The 22477-nt window shown below is 41.7% G+C and overlaps 1 protein-coding gene across 1 annotated transcript in view; it reads right to left on the bottom strand.

Annotated features, from left to right (window-relative positions):
• Positions 1 to 22477, bottom strand: part of LOC131973898 (unconventional myosin-IXa-like) — a 177850-nt gene that overhangs the window by 16863 nt on the left and 138510 nt on the right. Inside the window, exons 12-29 of the mRNA XM_059336024.1 lie at positions 18848 to 18969; positions 15926 to 16067; positions 15147 to 15342; positions 13170 to 13289; positions 10593 to 10668; positions 10313 to 10450; positions 9464 to 9503; positions 9258 to 9380; positions 8661 to 8741; positions 8038 to 8148; positions 7318 to 7440; positions 6783 to 6932; positions 5118 to 5419; positions 3270 to 4388; positions 2675 to 2759; positions 1449 to 1546; positions 374 to 477; positions 22 to 233 (exon numbers count right to left, since the gene is read on the bottom strand). Of these exons, the coding sequence (XP_059192007.1) occupies positions 22 to 233; positions 374 to 477; positions 1449 to 1546; positions 2675 to 2759; positions 3270 to 4388; positions 5118 to 5419; positions 6783 to 6932; positions 7318 to 7440; positions 8038 to 8148; positions 8661 to 8741; positions 9258 to 9380; positions 9464 to 9503; positions 10313 to 10450; positions 10593 to 10668; positions 13170 to 13289; positions 15147 to 15342; positions 15926 to 16067; positions 18848 to 18969 (3342 nt within the window). The remainder of the gene's footprint in view (positions 1 to 21; positions 234 to 373; positions 478 to 1448; positions 1547 to 2674; positions 2760 to 3269; positions 4389 to 5117; positions 5420 to 6782; positions 6933 to 7317; positions 7441 to 8037; positions 8149 to 8660; positions 8742 to 9257; positions 9381 to 9463; positions 9504 to 10312; positions 10451 to 10592; positions 10669 to 13169; positions 13290 to 15146; positions 15343 to 15925; positions 16068 to 18847; positions 18970 to 22477) is intronic.

Raw genomic sequence — 22477 nt, forward strand, 5'->3', positions numbered from 1 at the left:
ATGTGTGTGTGTGTGTCTGACCTTCTTCATGAGGAAGTCGTTCATGCTGCGGTAGTCGTGGGCGGAGCTCAGGATGTGCAGCGCGTCGTTCTGCCACTGGGCCGGCTCCAGAGCCACGCTGCTGATCTTCACGCTGCGCCGCCGCCTCGTCTCCTTGTTCTCCTGAGGGTCCCGGACCCCCCGGGAGGGGCCCGCCTCCAGGTCCGGACTGTGAGGGGGCGAGGAGGGACCTTCTGGGACACGGAGACAGATATGAATGAGGATGAGGAGTATTAAAAATGATTTGTGTTCATAAAGATACTTCAGTCTACATGAAATACTTCTTTCATTTATTTTTCTTTATGTATTTTGTGTTTATTCTGATTTTATTCACCCTGTGACTCTGCAGCTTCGCTCGTCCCGGCCTGTTTCTCTCTCGACACTTTCTTCTCGCCGTGTTTTGTCTTACTCCAGAAGCGAATCCTTCCTCTCATCCTGCTGCATCACACAACACAAACCATTCATTTAGTTTAAAAATAAATAAAAAGTGTGTCATGTTTCAGTTATTCAGGTTCTGCAACAAATGCAACTGTGTGCCATAAAAAAATAAACCTATTGTAGTTTTATTAAATAGTATTTAAAAATCCCAATTTCTCTATGGATGATATTTAATTAATTAACTTGATTATTATCATATATATAAAAATTATATAATTAATATTATTTCCATAAAATAATTTGGCTTACATGACTGCCCTCATTTTAAATTTCTAAAGATACAGATTTTAAAACGTACTTGAAACTTTTAAAATCTCAAAATTTATGAACTGATACATTTTTTTATATTATGTAGACATTTCAAATTTACTTCAACTGTTTAGTAGACCTGGATGCTTTTTCTATTCGTTATTATCCTATATTTTTATTTGTTGGACAATTTAATTTCTATATTGTAATTATATGACTAATAATTTCTGAAAGTTTTTAATTATTTAATCTATTTAACCATCTGCTGTTATTATTATTATTATTATTATTGTAATTATTATTATTATTTCTATAATTATAATGATTTATTTTCCTTTTTTGTATGGATCAAATAAATCAGATAAATCAAACTGCTGTTGTCTAAAACTCTTTAAATTTTGCTTAATGAAGCATTTTTGGAGGAAAATCAATTAAAATGATATTAGCTCATTGGTTTTTAAAATGGCTTTTTATTTATTTTGGTAAATTAACTCTTAATACAAGCTCAGTCAGTGTTTTTAAAAAAAATATAAATAATGTATTTTATTATTGTACAAACAAAATAATAACTATGGGATTATTTTCACATTTCTCCTGACAAAGACGCTAATTTTAACTGTTAAATGTGTTTATTTCGCTACCGACCTGTAGAAGCTGCTACGCTCAGCTGTTAAAATGAAAAGAGTTATCAAGAGGATTTTCTGCCTCTGTGCTGATCTCACCTCCCGTCGTGGCTGGAGGTTTTCCTGAGGACCTCCACCTTCCCGAGGTCTCCTGACGACATCGTTTTGTGGATCTTCTTCTGGTCTTTGTGAGAGGCCTGCAGAGAAAAAAGTCATGTTAGCATTAATTAAATCAGATGGAAACATGTGCAGGCTGCTGTGGAGCTTCGTTAGTTCCTCTGTTTGTTCCTTATTAGCAGAAATATTCCACATTATTATTTTACTGATGTAATAAATCTGGCGAATCTGCAGAAATCAGCATCATCACAGAAGATGCTGCTGCTGGTGTGGAGGTGCTGAGAGAGAAATAGAGTCATGCTCCTGTTAGAGAGAAGTCGCTCCGCTCGTCCAGCATGCAGAGCAGCAGACGGCGAGCAGACGGCGAGCAGACGGCGAGCAGAGCGGCGTGTTCTCCGTCAGATCTTCAGTCAGTCCGGACTGAGAAAATCTGGTTGTTGTTACAGAAGAAGAAGAAGAAGAAGAAGGTGCTGCAGGGATACTTTCATACGCTCCAGAGTTTTAATCTTTTATTTTTCCTTCAGGAAAGCTGCACTCTTATCGCACTGAAGGAAAAACAAGAGATTAAACTCAGTAATGTTTCAGTATCCCTGGAGAAAGAGACTCCAGGCGGTTCAGAGGTCTCAGCTGGACGTGCACGGTGTTCTGTTAGAGGAGGAACATCAGACTGCAGCTCAGAATGAACAGAGTGTTTACAGAGAGGTGTTGGAGGGGTTAGCAGGTTAAAGGCTCCTGGGGGCGGGGCCTGAGTGGACAGGAAATGGTCACGGGACCTCCGGAGACCCGGGGTTTTACCATCTCGGAGTCGCTGTGGCAGTCGGCCTCGGCGAGGGCGTGCGGGGGGGAGAGGGAGGGGGGCAGCGTGTGGGAGTGGGCGAGGACGTAGAACTCGTCGTCGTCGTCCGACTGCGTCGCTCCCTCAGAGTTACAGCGCGTCAGGAAGTCGGAGCGCGTCCTCGACATGCGCGCTTTCTTTTTGGGGCCGGGGCGACCCACCTGCTCCCCCCAACCACAGGACACACGTCAGCCAGGGTGTGTGTGTGTGTGTGTGTGTGTGTGTGTGTGTGTGTGTATTTGTGTGTGTGTGTTGTACTGGTCCTATAGAGGTACTGGACCTACAGTAGGGATACTGGAACTTTAGTAGGGGTACTGGTTCATTAGTAGGGGGAGTGGGCCCACAGTAGGGTTACTGTGTGTGTGTGTCTTACCTCTCTATTTCTGGATCCAGCAGTTTTGGAGTCGTCTCTGAACATGGCCAGAGACCTTTCCTGGTTCACCAAATCTTTATCCGACCTGAAACACAAAACAACAATTTATAAAACGCCCAAATCTCCAAAACACAGACCTGTCGTCTGGTCCTTTAGTAGGGGTACTGGTCCTACGGTAGAGGTACTGATTCTATAGTAGGGGTACTGGTCCTTCAGTAGGGTGTACTGGTCCTACAGTAGGGGGTAGTGGTGCTTGACTATGGGTACTGGTCCTTCAATAGGGGTAGTGGTTCTTTAGAAGGACTCAGGACTTTTAGTGGGGGTACTGGTCATCAGTATGGGTAGTGATCCTAAAGTAGGGGTACTGGTCCTACGGTAGGGGTACTGGGTCTATAGTAGGGATACTGGTCCTTTAGTAGGGGGCAGTGGTCCTACAGTAGGGGTACTGGACCTTGAGTAGGGGCACTGGTCCTACGGTAGGGGTACTGGGTCTATAGTAGGGATACTGGTCCTTTAGTAGGGGGCAGTGGTCCTACAGTAGGAGGTAGTGGTGCTACAGTAGGAGGTACTGGTCCTACAGTCTTACTGGACTTACTTGGAGAAGGGCAGCTTGCGTCGGGGCGGGGAGAATACGGAGTTGGACGGTTTCTCCACCATGTTGACGATCACGGTCTGGGCTGAGCTCTTCTTCTGGGCCTTCGGTGGTTTGGTGTCCAGGACCGGGCTGGGGGCCTGCTGCACTGGCCGGGTCGCCTTCCTCTCCGGCTGACTGGGGGGGGCGGCGGCGGGGACGATGGACTTCGGCTCCAGGACGATCTGGATGTCCACCTCTGAGGCACAAATCCCTGATTCTGGACCTGAAGAAGACGGGACCACAGAAGACTTGTCCACTGCAGAGACATCACCCTCAGCCTGGGGGACGGTCCCCTGAGGCTGCTGCATGTCGGACGCTGCCACCGCGGGGGTCACCTGGGAGCCGGATGCAGTTTCAGAGGGTCCCTGCAGGGTCGGGGCTGCCAGCAGCTCCCCCTCCTCCACTGGACTCTCCTTCTGCATGCTGATCAGCACCACGACCGGCCTGCGAGACGTGGACTCCCGTCTCTCTCTGTACGACTTGCTGGGGCTTTCAAATTTGGGTTCATGAAGCGGACTCTGGTCCGAGGCGATATAAAACATCGCCCTGGGAGTCTCCGGCCTGTGTGGCGGCTCCGTCACAAGCTTTTCGTTAAAGTTTGCGTCCCTCAGCCCGTCCTGCAGCTGGACGTCCACGACTTCTCTCGGTGCAGTCGAACCTTCAGTCTCCATGTCCTCCACGCTGAGCAGTTCAAAACTTCCGTGACTGGTGGGGGACCCCCGGGGCGAGAGTCTGTGAGGGTCCTCCACGCCGTCTGGGACGTGGTCCTCCTGCACGCTGGTGCTCCGGACCTTAAGCAGCTCTAAGCTGAACTGGGCCTGCTCCAGCTCTCTCATCCTCCGGCTCTCTCTCTTCGACCGGTTCTTGTGGCTCGTGTCGTCCGCGCTCCGACTTCGCTCCGAGTCTTCTTCTCGCTCTAACACGTCTGACGGAGCGGGCCGAGAGTCTTCACTCAGGTCCACTGAGACGTCCTGGACGTGACCGTCCTGTCCTGAGGAGGTCAGCTCCTCCATGTCTCCTGCCTCGGTCTCTGCTGCAAGACTCTGCTGTCCGTCATGCTGCTCCTTCACCTCCCTGAACCTGAAGACATCATCACATTCATTAACAACAGAAAGAAACCTGAATATTAAAAACACCAGCCAGGAGTTTACACACAGTTTTTGATTTTTTTTTTTTTAAATCCTGTATTCAAAAATATTGATGCTTGTGTTGTGTTTCTGATGAACCAGGTGGCAACCTCCGGGTCTGAGCAGGGAGGCAAACCAGGAAGTGCCTTAAGCTGCATTCTACCATAAATTCTAGCAGGGGGAGCTAACGGTGGCTGCAGAAGCATTTGGGTCCATTCATTTCAATACAAAATGAGAAAACTTCTCAACTGATTTATTACCCCAGAAATGTTTTTTGGGACAACACTATGGTCTCAGTCACTAGTAAAAAAAATCTTCTACAAGACGATTTGATGTTAATAGTGTAAATAATGGCCCCAAGAAAATAGAAGATAAAGAATCGTATGATTTGGGGCGTGGCTACCTTTGATTGACAGGTCACTAACAAGGCGAGCCGTAATCAGAGGAGAAGCAGAACAATGCGTATCCACGGCAAAGTGTCAATAAAGTCTGCTCCCCGTTTCCGGAAACAAGATGGCGACGAGTGTAACGCTGAACTTGATGCCTCAAACGGGCCACAAACCAACAGGTGACGTCACGGTGACTACGTCCATTATTTATACACTCTATGTGATAAACTGATGAGCATCCTGAGCACCTGTCTGAGGTGTGCATTTTTTTGTTGCAGGTAAGTTTGACTGACCTGAGTCTTGCCAGGCGTCCCCGGCTCCTCGCCTGCAGCTGCGTCACAGCTCGGTGCGTCCTGCAGTAGCGGCTGCGCTCCCTGAATCCTCTCCACGCCGTCTGAACCGTCAGAGCCGCCTCAGATCTGCGATGGCAGTAGCTCCTCCAGCTCCTCTGGATGACGACGGCAGAGTCTCGGACTTGCAGGAACCTGCGGCGCTCCCTGTAGCTCCTCCAGGCCGCCTGCAGGCAAACCGCCGCCTCGTCCTCGTCGCCAGAGTCCACGGTGGACTGTCTGAGCAGCACGCAGCGCCACCAGCGCTGAAAACACATCAAACAACACAGTCAAAGAGGAAAACTCAAGCACCTTTTAAGGCAGTGGTTCCCAACCTTTTTCTTGAGGGACCCACATTTTTACCATTGTAAACTTTGGCGACCCTCCATTGTCCATTGGTTCTATGAAGCCGAACTCAATGTAACTTTCATGGTACCCTCTCTTTTTTTTTTTTTAGATATTTAGCATTTTCGTCTCCCTGACGCTTCACCATTTTTCCATTAGCTCTGTGTTTCTCTTGCTAGGTGAGGTTACCGCTAGGTGAAGTTACCTCTAGGTGAGGTTACCTCTAGGTGAAGTTACCTCTAGGTGAGGTTGCCGCTAGGTGAGGTTACCTCTAGGTGAGGTTACCGCTAGGTGAGGTTACCGCTAGGTGAGGTTACCACTAGGTGAGGTTACCTCTAGGTGAGGTTGCCGCTAGGTGAGGTTACCGCTAGGTGAGGTTACCGCTAGGTGAGGTTACCACTAGGTGAGGTTACCTGTGTATACTGCAGGAGTGCAAAAATAATCTCACCAACCATTGATGACCCAGCAGAGGTGTTAAAATATTAAGAAAATATGACAAAAATATTAAAATAAGTACAGCATTAAAGTATACAATTTATTTATATTGCATTTTTCTTAAAAAGGTTAGAAAAATGCAGAAAAACAAACAAAAATAAAACAACAATAAAATAAATGAAATACATACATACATACATAAGAGAGATCATTAAAACTTGACCAAAGTAAAAAAAAAACTAATTTAAAAAAATGTAAAAAGCAAAATAAAATGTAAAAGAAGGGATAATAAAACTCAGCAACATGAACATTCAGAAAAATACTGTAACATATATATATATATATATATCAGTATGTTTTGATGTGTCTGTATGTGCAGAAACTCTTTCCTCTGTCTATATTTTTCTCTTTTATTCTCAGTTTGTTGTGCGTTACTTTTCTGGGCGTGGCCTGGCGTCACAAACTCTGAGAGCCTGTAAACACTATATCTGTATCTGAAGAGAATCTGATGTGGTTAAAAGCCTCGGCCAGCTTTGAATGTTGTGTTTACAAACCGCAGCAGACCAATCAGACTCATGGAGCCTTTAATATTTCAGTGAGAGGAATAATAAAAGTGGAAACTGCATCATCTCTAACAGAGAGTCTATATTTAGAGAAGCCTGCATGTCTGGAGTCAATGCACATCTGTTAATCACTTAATGCTCAGACAGTCTCAGGGGGAGGCAGGAACTTCTGCTGCAGGATTATTAAAGTGATTCATGATGCACTTACAGCTTCACTTTATGGCTGATCAGAATGTGAAATATTGTTTTGATTGCACGGACGAGGCTGCAGGAGGAAGTTCCTCACCTGGACGACGCCGGCGGCTCTCCTCATGTCCACGAAGTGCTTCCTCTCCAGCACGGCCCTGAAGCGGCGCTGCAGAGTCACGATCCGCCGCAGGACCTCCTGGTGGAGGAGGGTCTGCAGCCGCTGGCGCTCCGCCTCCCGCAGGAACACCTGCACCACAGGGACATGAGATAAACATGATCAGACCTTCACCACAGGGACATTAAATACACACGATCAGCTCTCCAACATATACAGTCATGGAAAAAAGAGCTGATATCGAGACATTTTCCATGGTTTTATTGATAATAACTAGGGCCGGGACTCGATTAAAAAAATTAATCTAATTAATTAGAGGCTTTGTAATTAATTAATCGAAATTAATAGCATTTTAATCACATATAAATATTTGACCTGAGAACAGTGAGAAGTAATTTTTTTCACAAGGATTTTTAATATACCATTGAATAATAATAAAAAGAAGGGTGGTCTAATAATTTTTTCCATGACTGTAGGATGTTTGATCTGAAGAGGATCTGGTTTCTAGAGTCCGTACCATGGTGTGTCCCACTTGGTAACCAGCAGGCAGCAGGTGGATCCGTCTGAAGAACTCCCTGATGCCGGACTTGGTGGGACTGGTTCCTCGAGGCAGCAGCACGTGGAAGTGACGCACAAAGTCCTGAAACACAGAGAAACACTTTTAGACTCGAAAAGGCTTCAAATAGTTTTGCCTCATCGCTACAATATCTTTAAATGTTTTTCCCCATTTTGCTTTTCATCCCTTGTCACTCTGTTAGAATGAATTTCACGATAGATAGATAGATAGATAGATAGATAGATAGATAGATAGATAGATAGATAGATAGATAGATAGATAGATAGATAGATAGATAGATAGATAGATAGATAGATGTCTGTTATTCCCAAGATAAACCCTATTAGTATCAAACTATTACCTGATTTTTTTGTTCCGGTAATTATAAGATATTTCTTAATTATTACCTGTTAATTATCAAACTGTGGACCCAAACATTTAGCCATATTTATCTGGCATTGGAAATTAAAATTAGAAGCTTTATTGTGAAAATTTGTTGAGAAAAAAGAAAGCACAGAAAGAGTGCGAAAAAATCTGAGAAAAAATCTGCACAAAGACAAGAAATCGCTAAGATATACTGTGTATGAGAACAAAAGATACACACATATAAGTGCAACAAATGCTGCAAATAAAGCCCATAAAACAGGGACAGGGCTCAGCCTGACAGCTGCAGGTGATTACCTGGAAGGTGTACTTGATGCTGTATCCTGACTGTCGGATCCGGACCGTCTCCAGCATCCCCGTGTATCTCAGCTGACGCAGCACCAGGCTGTCGTTGAAACGCAGCGGCAGCTGACGGAGACACGGAGACGGAGAGAGAGAGAGAGAGAGAGAGAGAGAGAGAGAGAGAGAGAGAGAGAGAGAGAGAGAGAGAGAGAGAGAGCAAGAATTAAAGAATTGGTTTTAAATCTAAAATAAAATCATGGCTTAAGTCCACTCAATCATGCACCTACCAACTATAAACTCAAACATTAGCTCACTATTTTGCAATCTCTTTCGTGTTGTATTTTAACATTGTTTTGTGTTGTGTCTTAATACTGTGACTTTACTCTTGCTGTTGTCTTGTGTTGTATTCTGTTTTAACTTTGTTGTTGCTCTTTAAAAGGCTTGTTTGTTTGTGTTAGATTTATGTTATTTGTTCCTGCCCAGGGACTACAGCTGAAATTTAGCTAGTAGCTAATTCTGGTACGGCTGAGAGCCATGCACTGTCCCTGTTAAATAAACGAATAAATAAAAATAAATAAAGGGTTAATAAACTGAACTCTGCATTCATTAATATCAGAATATGTTCCTGCAGGTTTTACCTTCTCTGCGTTGGAGCGGATACATTTGACAAAGTACGGCTCTGATTGGTCGAGAGTCTCCATCAGCTTGTTGAGGGACGCCTGCACACACACACACACACACACACACACACACCAGTGACATCACATCCTCAAGTACTTGTACTCGAGTATTTCCATTTAATGCTAGTTTGTATTCTTTTGTACTTCTACTATATTGCTTTTTTTTTACTGCACTAAATATACTTATTTAGTTAAAAGTTACTTAAGATTTAGACAATTAATACAAAATACCATCAACAAATAAAATTAATACAATATATATTAATAGATTAAGCGGCACAGCTGTAAATAAAGTAATAGCAATAAAATGAGAATTTGTATCAAGTAACGTGCTAAAGGCTCAGATTATAATTTATGCCTTTTTTTATTATTTCCTCTGTGCTCATGTTGTTCAGCTTTTTTATCAGCTTTTTCTGGTTTTATTTTCTGTAAAGCACTAAACAAAAGTGCAGTATAACTACATTATTATTATTATTATGATTGTAATGACTGCAGGCTGCTGAGTCACTGGTGTTGTTGTGATCCTGTGAGCGTCCAGCAGGGGGCAGCACTGACCTGGAACTGAGCGCTGATGCTGGGAGGTTTCTTCTTCTTGTGCAGGTGCAGCAGAGACTTGGTGATGCGGTCGTGGAGCGTCACGCCGCTCAGGTAGCGCAGAGACTTCACGTCCAGCAGGTGCTGAGAGGACAGACACAGTTATTAAGAAGCTCAGGAACTCATGATTCATGTTTCATGTTTCATGTTTCATGTTGGTGTCTTACCTTGGGGAGGCTCGGCTTGCTTTTAATGTTTTTGTTCCTCCTGCAGGTGAGAAATATTGTCTTAATTTAAATAGATTAAAATAACAATAATATTAAATAATAATATTTATTTTTTCTTGCAGAAAAAAATAATAAAACAATAAAATAAACAAAATATAAAACAGAGAGATGATAAAAACTTAAATAAAGTTAAAAAAAAAATTAAAATATATAAATAAAATAAAATGGCCAAGGAGGGGTAATAAAACCCAGCAAGATGAAAATTAATAAATACTATAATAATATTTACACAGAAATAATTGATAACTTATAAGAAATGTAATATATATAATGTTTAAAAATGTTTTAACAAAAAGGGATGGATACGGGTTTAATGGTACCAACAATGTGTCTGTGTTTGTTTGTGTGTGTGTGTGTGTGTGTTCGTGTGTCTATTTGTGTGTATGTGTTTTGTGTGTGTGTGTGTGTGTGTGTGTGTGTGTGTGTGTGTTTGTCTGTGTCTGTGTGTGTCTGTCTGTATGTCTGTGTGTGTGTGTGTCTGTTTGTGTGTCTATTTGTGTGTATGTGTTTGTGTGTGTGTGTGTGTGTGTGTGTGTGTGTGTGTGTTTGTCTGTGTCTGTGTGTGTCTGTCTGTATGTCTGTGTGTGTGTGTCTGTGTATGTGTCTATTTGTGTGTGTGTATGTGTTTGTATGTGTCTGTATGTGTGTGTGTGTGTGTATGTGTCTATTTGTGTGTGTGTATGTGTGTGTGTGTGTGTGTGTGTGTGTGTGCTTGTGTGTGTGTGTGTGTGTGTGTGTGTGTGTGTGTACTTGTATCTGTGTGTGTGTGAGTGTTTGTGTGTGACCTACAGCAGGATGCCCTGAGCTCTCTCCAGCAGTTTGCTGCTGGTCGAGTTGATGAAGATCCCGTCTTCTTCGAGGGCGGGACTTCCTGCCGAGGACAGACGTCCCGACCGGGAGCTGCGACCGTTACAGCCGAAGCCGTCCCTGCAGGAGGAGAGAGGAGGAGGAGGGGGGAGTAATGAAGTCTGAGTCCGTCTAAACTGTAAATATACATTCATATTTCTTCTGCTTTATATTGCTTGTTTACTATTTAGAACAAGACTTCTGTGTTGTGTGTGGGACTCACCAGCTGGCCTTCTCGTTCAGAGCGTTGGTGCCTTGAAGATCTGACAGAGGAGTCCGAGGATTCTTCCTGGTGATGCCTGCAGGAGAGGAGAGGAGAGGAGAGGAGAGGAGAGGAGAGGAGAGGAGGAGAGGAGAGGAGACACAGGAGGTTCAGATTTATTTTGGACCTCAGCATGAAGCTCCAGATTTACTGTATTTTGTTCACATTATCCTCCTTTATCTCTCTGTGATCAGGAGACTTTCATCCTGCACCAAAGCTTCATGCAGCTCGTCTCAGACCGGCTTTACTTTTCTCCAGGCTGCCCCAGAGGTGTGTGTGTGTGTGTGTGTGTGCGTGTGTTGGCAAATGGAAACATTATATAAGAAAACAAGCAGCTAATGAGCTGGGAGTCTCCAGTTTACATTTGTGGTTTTCTCTCATAAAAGCTTTTTAACTCACTGATTTTACTGTGTGAAGACTGAGTTCACACACACACACACACACACACATTATATGTTGTCTTTATTTCCTTTGCCTTATCCATCTTCATTATGTATGAAAAAAGTTGACAAAGAGGAAAACGAAGGACATTTCCACTATAATTTTAATTAGTTTTGTAACCACACAATACAGTTTCAGTTAATTATCATTATCATGTAACCTTTAACCCTTAAAACAAAGTCTGAAATCTCAAAAAAGCCTTTAAAGAAGTGAGGACCGGCCGAAATATCCTCACTTTGCAAAAATGTCCTCACTCTGTTGGTTAAAAACGTGTTGTGGTCCCCACTATGTAGGGAGTACAAGAACACACACACACACACACACACACACACACACACACACACACACACACACACACACCCTAATTCAGATTTTTGTCGTAATGTAGCAGCTATAGTCCCACATTTTAGGAAATATTGGTATTGGTATTCCCTTTCTTGCAGAGAGTTAGATGAGAATATTGAAACATCATTAATTTTATATGTATAGGTATATCAGCAGCTTGTTAGCTTAGCTTAGCATAAAGACTTGAAACAGAGGGAACCAGCTAGCCTGGCTTCATCCAAACATCACACACTGACTTTTTTATAAAAGCAGAATGGTTGAGAACTATGAGTCAGACTCCCAAAGAGCTGTATCCTACATTTCCCATGATGCATCAGAGTGTGTTTCCATCAGAAACTACATGCCTGGCGAATGCCCCGCCATCAGTTAGTAACACAGGATTTCCTCTCATAGTCTTTAAATGCCAGGCCAGATAACCTGTGATGACATCAGCAGAGTTGTTTTCATATTCCTGTTTTTACAGGCGGAGCAGAATAAACCATGAGGCGTTTAATGTGTGAAATCAGTGGAGTTTCCCATCAGGAGAGGAAAATCTTTGGGGAATTTTCTTGGAAATCCATTTCAGTGAAATCCCTCTGGAGTGAAATGTATAAAGACCTGAACACACTCAGAGTCACACTCAAGTTATGAAAATCATCAGCGAGACATTATTCTCAACTCTTACACCAACGAGTTTCATCAATACGACCAGGAATTAATATCTATGACTCAAGCTTATTGATAAAATTCTGACTGGGACTGAATCAAAAATAGGAACTTTTCACTTCAGTTCAACAGAAATGACCCCGATTAACAAGACGCACATTTATAATCCAGCTGAGGAGTTAGAGGCTGAGTTTCACTCCAAAATATCATTAATGCACATAAACAATATGTTTTTTATATCCTTCACTTTCTAAGAAAAGCTCTTAAGATGGCTGAAAGCATTAATATCTCAAAGAGAGTTAAAATTAATACCAGTAAATTAACCCTCTGGAGTCTCCAAAAGCTCCAAATAATCCAGACTTGTTGACTCCATCCAGACTAGAAAACAAAGCAGCGTGGAGCCCTACTGTAAATTTACCTCTAAAGTTCTGGCTGTAAACTCCATGAGGCCAGTTTCAGTTTGATGATGATATACCAAGTAAAACTGGAGACAAGCTCAAATAGATTTAGTATCAAATGATAGAACTGGATGGAACCCTCTTATATGGTAGATTTGACACCTTTGTTCACATTTGCAACATTTAAAATTCTTTATTGAGCATGATAGTGTTTTGAAAGTAAAAAAAAGATTCAAAATCACATTTTATGTTGGACTAAAGGACTAAAAAAGACACAAAATGACCAAAAAAAGACACAAAAAGACACAAAATGACTTAAAAAAAAGACACAAAATGACCAAAAAAGACACTAAATGACAAAAAAAGACATGAAAAGGATTAAAAAATGGACAAAATAGCCCAAGACTCCATAGAGTTAAATCTAAACTAAGTGCTATCATGAAATAACGTGATAATATCACAAGCGTGTCCAGACGTGTGCATCACTTTTAAGTGTCCTCCGGAAACACTTCTGTTGTGTTGTGGTCTTTGCAGTGTTTTCTAAATGCTGAGCTCGTGTTGTCAGATTGATGAAGATGTTTTCTCAATTTGCTTGTGTTTTGTGTGTTTGCATGTGTTTTCTTTTGTTGGGGAGGACAACATGCTCCTGCAGCAGGAAACAGAAAGTCCTAATAACAACACATCTCGGTGCATCTTTGGCGTCACTTACTGTACTTCTCGTCTTTGCATCTCTGGAGGATCTCGAGGCTCCTCTGGTGAACCGGGTGATGGAGGAAACTGAAGCTGTCCACAGTTTTGACGACAGCACAGGGAACTGCTGCATCGTTCCCTAAAACACAGAGAGAGGAAGAGAAGAAGGAGAAAAAAATGTATGTTCTGCAGAAACTGTTTCTTTACAGTTATAAATATCAGTTTCTGTGTGTTTGTAGGTGTTGACCGATGATGTTAAGATAATCTTTTTGATTATGCAGAAATATTATTTGGAGCACACGACCACAGCTGCTGCAGCTGCAAACTTCATATACTTCATTCACTTCCTTAGACTTTTTATGAAATAATACAACATAATTCAGAAGAGCAACATAACAACAAAAATAGCTGATAAGAGTTGATTTTAAGAGCTGATATCTAGACATTTTCCATGGTTTTATTGATAATAACCAAAACCAATATCACTATTGTTTTTTAGAGCAACCAGAAGAAACTGGTACCTCTGTTTTCCTGCAGAAATGTTCCCGCCTTTTTACCATGGCGGTCTATGAGGTGGTGTTGGTGGATCACTTATGCCTCCTACGCCTAAACTATAACTCTGACAGCTTTAGTAGACCAATGTGAGGGAGAAGATGAATTTTTCTACGTTTCTATGTATAAATTATTTCTGTAGAGTGGTATCTGCTGCCTCAAGCGCAGTTTCCAAATAGATTTTTTGACAAATTTTTCTCTCCTGTTCCACTCTTGTGATGATGTAATCCACTCTAGCCTCTCCATAGGGTAACATTGGGGGGATTTTTTTGGCGTGTTTCTGCCAAATAATTTGAAAACCCTTAGTAAAGTCATAGCACACTTGTCATGGCCGAGCCGGTCCATTTGATACCTCTGTTTTCCTGCAGAAATTTTCCCGCCTTTTTACCAATGGCAGTCTATGAGGCTGTGGGTGGTGTTGGTGGATCATCTGTGGTCCTACGCCCAAACTATGATTCTGACAGCTTTACCACACCAATGTGAGTCAGAAGATGAATTTTCCTACGTTTCTATGTATAAAATATTTCTGTAGAGTGGTATCTGTGGCCTCGAGTGCAGTTTCCAAATAATTTTATAGACTCTAGCGATGATGTCATCCACTATAGCCTCTCCATAGGGTAACATTGGGGAATTTTTTTGCTGGATAATTTGAACAAAAAGAGGAGTAGTCGACTGAAAAAAAACACGTAAGAAATGGAAGAATAAAATCTAGGATTAATATATATATATATATATATATATATATATATATATATATATGTTAGGTGGCCATGACTTAACCAAGGTATTGTTGAAAGGTATAGTGTGCTTTTTCATGCACACTCAATAAATGTTTTCAGGCCCTTTAACCCTTTATCGGGCGCAGAACTATATTTGGTAACTTCAGTGGATATCATTGAGGTCCCCATGTCTCTCTGTTTGGTCGTAGAACCACATGGATTTCCCAGCTAATCAGCAAAGATCAGGCTACAACACAGACAGTGACACCATGACATCTGACCAATCAGTATGATAATAATATAATAATAATATTAACCTTGACCTCCAATGTAAAAATGAAAAATTTACGAAAAAAATCTGCAAGAAACAGTCGTACAAACAGAGTTATTCTTCAATGACTATGCAAATTTACTAGATTAAAGTGGCAAATCTACAAGAAAAAAAGTTGCACAATTAAGAGAAAAAGTGGGAAAAAAAATAATTTTTCTCGCAGATTCACCACTTTAAATCTCATAAATCTGCACATTTTTTTCTCGTAGATTTGTCACTTTAATCTCGTAAACTTTTTTTACACATTCTGACTGTATGTAATATCCTCCAATATTCTCCAGGGTTGAAATTACGAATTTTGCAAGTATTTCAATAAGTGCCCTATTAAGGGTTAACCTTTAACCTGCCGCCTCGTTCATCATTATATTCCACATAAATCCTGCAGCGTCCTCACCCGTCTTCTTGTGTGTGTGTCTGCGGCCGGCCTCTCTGAAAGCCACCAGGGCTCTGAAGTACGCCCGCAGCACGGCCCAGCGGAACGTGGCCACGGGGTCGATGCCCATCAGGCCGCACACGAACGCGTTCTTGCTGCTCTTCAGCAGCGCCACGATGTCCGGACGCATGTGGTCCGTGTTCTTCTCCCGGAAGTCCTGCAGCAACACCAGACTCAGAGTTAGGAGCAAATATTCATTCAATTTTCATATGCTTCTATGGATAAATTATTTCTGTAGAGTGGCATCTGCGGACTCGAGCGCAGTTTCCAAATTTTTCTCTCCCTCTGCACTCTAGCTATGATGTCATCCACTTTAGCCTCTCCATAGGGTAACACTGGGGGGATTTTTTGCAGTTTTTTTTGCCAATAATTCGAAAAACGCTTGCCGAAACCAAAACAAACTGAGTTAGGAGCAAATATTCATTCATGTCACATTATAACCCCCTAAAACCTGAAGGTTTTTTTAGTAATTTTTTTGGTAATTCTGGGTCTTTTTTGGTAATTTTGTGTATTTTTTTTGGTCATTTTGTGTCTTTTTGGGGTCATTTTGTGTCTTTTTTAAATCATTTTGTGTCTTTTTTAATAATTTTGTGTCTTTTTTGGGTAATTCTGTGTCTTTTTTTAATAATTTTGTGTCCTGAATGTTTTAAAACCAGTTTTCTCCACATTTTGTACATATTCTCAGTATTGTCATCTGTCCTCTCCTCTCTGCTCTGTCTTTTTTATTTATAGCGTCTTACCTTGACTCCGTACTTGACCTTCCCGGCGTAGTGTCTGATGATGAAGGCGGGCTCCATGACGGCGGGGAACTCGATGTAGCTGTTTCCTTCATGCTGACGCTTGAACTTGTCCAGCAAGGTCTGATTGGAGGCCTGAGGGAAGCTGCAGGACAGAACCCAGTCAGACCCAGAACACAAAGAACAGACACTGATAACTGGAATACTGTGCAGAACTTTTTGTCACCGTGGGAACTGATTGTTGCAGCATGCATTTCTAAAAAATCTAAAATAAAGATAATCTGACTGTCAGGGATTTAAACTGAATTTAAAACTGAGACTAACAGGATTAAAAACAGTATAAAAGTGGGATACAAAAAAATGCATTATAAATTTGTGCAATACAATTAATATGTGCAACACACTATCTACCTCTTCTATGACATTTGTAGTATTTTCAGTGGTAATTTATACATTTTTATATTTATTTATGACATTGCACGTCCTTGTTTTAACTCAACGTTTACATTTTAACAAACCTAAATATGTTTCAAATCATCATCTGTAGCTCTGGACCTCTAACACACACACACACACACACACACACACACACACACACACACACACACGCAAACACACTTTCTCACACACACACACACGCACACACACACACACACACATACAGACGCACAGACACACACACACGCACACACACACACACACACACACACACACACACACACACACACACGCACAGACACAAACACACACACAAGCACACAGGAACACAAAACACAGGAACACACTCATGCACGCACGCACGCACGCACGCACGCACGCACGCACGCACGCACGCACACACACACACACACACACACACACACACACACACACACACACACACACTGCTGGCTGAGCAGTATCTTCAGGGGTCTGAAATCTTGATGTAGTTACTGTAGAACTGAACCCCCACGCTCGCCCCCTGTCCTGCAGAAACATAATCCACTCCTGCAGAGGCCCCGGGGCCCCGGAGCCTCGGAGCCCAGCGAGCTCCTCTAACGGTGAACGATGAGCGACTTTCTTTCTCTCCATGTAATCATTTAGCATGAAGCTTCTTCCCGTGGCAGCACAAACCCCAGGAGAGACCCTGTCCCCCCTCATTTCTTCTTCACAGATCCCCCTTTGACCCTAATTCTCTAAAAGTGGTCCCCCCCCCCCACACACACACATTCTTGTACTTCTATCTTTGTGAGGACCCTCATTGGAACAGTGAATTCCCTTGTAAGGTTATAATAGTTTTGGATTTTTCATTAGTTTTAGTTTTAATTTCATTGTGAATTTTTGTTTTCAGATTCAGTTAGTTTCAATTAGTTTTTAGAGTGAGTTTGCTAGTTTTAGTTTAGTTTTTTTTTTGTTAAATGCTTTAGTTTTAGTTTAGTTTTTATTAGTTGTACTTTTTTGTAATGGGGTATTTGTTGGGTGGGAGATTATAAAGGTCACAGTAAATTTTGCCTTTATTTCCTTTGCCTTATCCATCTTCATTATGTATGAAAAAGAATGACAAAGACGAAAACGAAGGACATTTTCACGATAATTTTAGTTAGTTTTGTAACCACACAATACAGTTTCAGTTAATTATCATTATCATGTAACCTTTAACCCTTAAAACAAAGTCTGAAATCTCAAAAAAGCCTTTAAAGAAGTGAAGACCGGCCGAAATGTCCTCACTTTGCAAAAATGTCCTCACTCTGTTGGTTAAAAACGTGTTGTGGTCCCCACTTTGTAGGAAGTACAAGAATCCACACACACACACACACATCCATATCTCTACACACATGCAGCATTTGGTCCATAGCGGGCCTTATTAGATCCAGATGAAGCAGCTATGCTAAGTGGCCAGTAAGATGACAGCTAACACGGATAAATACGGCTGTGTGTGAGTCGCCTGATGTGTTTTTATACGCGGGGGCGGGACCGCACCGGGTGATTTATGGAGCAGAGAGACGGAGAGGCAGAGCTGCAGGAGCAGAGCAGCGAGAGAAAAAAAAAGTGATGCAGGGACGCTGGTGCAGGAACAAGCTCGTCTTTATGGATTCAGGAGAAGCTCCGGTGTTCGTATCAATCAAGCTAACGAGGGAAAGTCGAGCACAGGGAGCAGTTTGTCGCTGCAGATCAGCAGCCGGACACTAAAGGTGCTGCAGCTGAATGACACCAAGAGAGCAGCCTGAGAGAAATGTTGGTGCTTTCTACACCGTTCAGGATGTAAATTAGAAAAACAGTCATGGAAAAAATTATTAGACCACCCTCGTTTTCTCTAATTTCTTGTTCATTTTAATGCCTGGTACAACTAAAGGTTCATTTGTTTGGAAAAATATAATGATAACAACAATAATAGCTGATAAGAGTTTCATTTAAGAGCTGATATCTAGACATTTTCCATGGTTTTCTTTATATTAACCATAATAAATTATCAATAAAACCATGGAAAATGTCTAGATATCAGCTCTTAAAATTGGAAATTGCTTTTTTTTCCGTTTCTCTCCCTGTTTTAAAAAAAAAAATTAGTCGGGCAACAGCTTGTTTACTCAAAAAACTTCAAAAAATCTGTTTACTGCAGCGACCTCGCAGCACTCTGTTCCTGCTGTGAAATTTTTGAGGATCACCACAAAAAAAAATACAGATTGTTGGTGAATTGATGACGATCTCTATGTGTTTTTTAAGTTTTCAAAGATGTGCTAAATCGAAGTCTAGCAGGTTAAACATCAGAACCTGTTTGAGTTTTAATCCTGCAGCCTTTAAATAGTTTCATCTGCAATAACGAAAGCCTGAGATACAGAGAGAGAGATCTGTAACGTCTGCATCACGTCTGCTTTGTCTTTACAGGATTCCACACAGAAACACAAACTGTCTTTTAAAGTGTGAAGTGTAACTGGGCTGGTGGCGTACTTGCACTCCTCGTCCAGCAGGTGGAACAGCGCTGTGGGTTTCTTGCTGATGAGGTTGAGGCAGCCGCTGTTGTCGATGTAGTCGATGTTGTGCCAGGTGATTCCCTCGGCCCGGTACTCCTCCTGCAGAACACAGACAGTAAGAGGACAGTTAGAGCAGGGGTCTCAAACTCAAATTACCTGGGGGCCGCTGGAGGCAGTATCAAAATGACCAAAAAAAGACACAAAATTACTAAAAAAGACACAAAATGACCAAAAAAGACACAAAATTTAAAAAAAATACATAAAATTACTGAAAAAACACTAAATTACTTAAAAAAAGACACAAAATGACCAAAAAAGACACAAAATTACTATAAAAGACACAAAATGACCAAAAAAAGACACAAAATGACCAAAAAAGACACAAAAAAGACACAAAATTCCAAAAAAAATACATAAAATTACTGAAAAAACACTAAATTACTTAAAAAAGACACAAAATGACCAAAAAAGACACAAAATTACTATAAAAGACACAAAATGACCAAAAAAAGACACAAAATGACCAAAAAAGACACAAAAAAGACACAAAATTCCAAAAAAAATACATAAAATTATTGAAAAAACAATAAATTACTTAAAAAAGACACAAAATGACCAAAAAAGACACAAAATTACTAAAAAAGACACAAAATGACCAAAAAAAAGACACAAAATGACCAAAAAAGACACAAAAAAGACACAAAATTCCAAAAAAATACATAAAATTACTGAAAAAACACTAAATTACTTAAAAAAGACACAAAATGACCAAAAAATACACAAAATTACAAAAAAAAAAGTAATTAAAGGGACCTTCCACACACAAAACGGTAAAGTGCCATTCATATAAAACTCACATTAAACTTTCATATCAAGGTGAGGGCCACAAAATATCATCACGAGGGCCACAATTGGCCTGAGGGTCGTGAGTTTGAGACCCATGAATTAAAGTGGCGCACATAAGACAGAATTTATTTCACTTGTGCATCATCTCCGGGTATAAAACTACAAGTCTCAGCAATGTTTCCACAGCACTAAAACACAGAATCCACACGATGAAAACACCTGCTGAGAGATTATCAGCCAGTATCAGTTTCTAACACCTGTGTGCCTCCAGGGGCTGATGATGAAAACCAGTTTTCTCCACATATTGTACATATTGAAGTATCGTCATGTTTCCAACCTCTCCTGTCCTCTCCCCTCAACTCTGTGTAAAAAACCTCTCCTGTCCTCTCCCCTCAGCTCTGTGTAAACAGCCTCTCTTGTCCTCTCCCCTCAGCTCTGTGTAAAAAACCTATCCTGTTCTCTCTGTCCTCTCTTCTCTTCTCTGTGTAAACAGATTTTACACATTTCGAGCTTCGTTTTGGTCACTTTTTATAATGGAAATTTTTATAACTGATGATCCGTTCAAGGACCATCAGAAATATCAAACTCAGACAATAATGCTTGTTTTTACAGTTTCTTTCTACGAGAAACTTTTTTTTTCTTAAAGAAACATAGTTTTGTTGGGGTTCAGAGGGTTAAACTTCCTTTCGTTAATCCCTTTATTATCTGTTGGACGATGAGCTCCGTCACAGTGTGAGTAGTAGTCTCTCTCTTTAGCAGATGAACTTAAACCTCTCACATGGTTTTTAATTATCTTCTGATATCTGACAAGTTAAACACGACTCTGTTTGCCTAAGGCGGTGCCACTCGACTTTGATAATCCGTCTCACACAGGAGAGACATCAAGAACCAAGTGGTGTGTAGAGTGTAAACACTGGACACACACACACACACACACACACACACACACACACACACACAGGTCTGACTGGTGTGGTGCTGTTAGCTTTGGCAGCTGATTGACTGGAGGGGAGAGAAGCCCGGAGGAAAATTCCTCCTATGGAAAGTCACAAAGAGAAGCAACTGTTCATGTTTGCACAGTTTAATTGATTTGATCTCCTCAAATCATCAGATAAGTCTTGTCATCCACGTGTCTTCCACATTATCAGCCCATTAAACGGCTGTAATCAGTTTTTATCGGCCTCATACATGTGGTCAGAAGGGGCCTGGTCCCCCTAAGGTCATTATCAGACCGTTAAACAGCACTTTCACTTTGTTTTGTTGGTTTAGGCACCAAAACTACATGGTTAAGTTTGGCGGAAAAAGGCGATTGAGATAAAATACCTTACTCCACTGAACATCGGGACACTTACAGGACAGAAAAGTTACATAAAATTACTTTAATAGGGTTCTCCCACCGCAGGAGGATCCCGACCGGTGCCCAATTGTGAACGGTTGTTCGGTTTGCCAGCACTAAAGAGCCGCTTACAGCCGGGAAAACTGGTTCCACAGCGGCACCAACGCTTGGTCGGGGCTGGGGGCGGGGCTATCGGACCAACAAGACCAACTCGGTGCCGCTGAGAGAGACCAACTAAAATATGTAGCCTATCATTAATTAATTTGATCTGCTTAACTGCAATGTAATTGATACGGGCTAGGACTAGCGTGCTAACTTTAGCGGCCGATCGATAGCATGCTCATGTTAGCGCCCGAACATAGCATGTTAATATTAACCGGCAACCAATAGCATGCTAGCATTAGCGGGCTAGGAAGACCAAGACCAAGACCAACTATGTGCCGTTGAGAGAGACCAACTAAAACGTGTCTCATTCATTTATTTGATTTGTTTAACTGTTGTAGCTTACAACTGAGTTCAACATTAACATCTTACATTCATTGTTAATAAGAATGTATTCGGCGTCCATAGTGATGAAGATGAGCAGCTCAGATGTGTTGTAGAAACATGTAGTCTGCTGTTGTTATTATACTTGCAATAAGGACGGAGACATACAGATGTTAGCAGTGACGCAATGACGTGGTCTCTCTGTGGAAAAGCAAACAGTTCAGAGTTGGTTCACAAGTTGAACTAACTGAGAACCACACGAGTACTGGCTGGGTTCTGGCTCAACTGTCTCCCGGTTGAAAACCCCTATAAATTGTCCTGTTCGCCCTCCTTCACTCCTGTAATAACAACTATGGCCACTAGAGGTCGCCACCTCACAATAAACGTCAATATACCAGCCGTTTAATGACGGCCTTCTAACTGAGACCTACGAGGATTATAACCAGCCGACTCATCGAGTTATAACATTTAAACCAGGTGCAGTGAGTTCAGAGAGAGGAACCCTTCTGGTCCCGGGGGTCGGGGAGGAACCAGTTCTTCGCCGCGTGAACACACAGATTTTGCTCTGCGGCACAGTAACTGGAGGCAGGAGCTGCTTTTAAAAACACTTTTTGTCCTGCAGGTAGCTGGTTGCAAGGACAGTTGTTGCTTGGGGTTAAATAAGCTTTTTGCTGAATCATATGAAAGTAGCTCCTGAAGGCTGCATTATAACTGATGTGCACCCCATTAAATATGTGACTACATGTCAGAGCTGTGACTGTGGGGAACAAACTGATACAATGAAAATATAAATATTTGCATAGAGGATTCATGCGTGTTTCTGCTTCAGTTCACCAAAAGGTTCTTGTTGTCATCAGGGGAAAGAAACTGAGGGACGAATCAGGAAAAAAATTAAAAGCCAGGGTCTTTTTTTCATTTACGAATGAATTAGTAATAAAC

Source organism: Centropristis striata, chromosome 6, assembly GCF_030273125.1.
Source record: "Centropristis striata isolate RG_2023a ecotype Rhode Island chromosome 6, C.striata_1.0, whole genome shotgun sequence".
In the NCBI taxonomy this organism is placed as follows: domain Eukaryota; kingdom Metazoa; phylum Chordata; class Actinopteri; order Perciformes; family Serranidae; genus Centropristis; species Centropristis striata.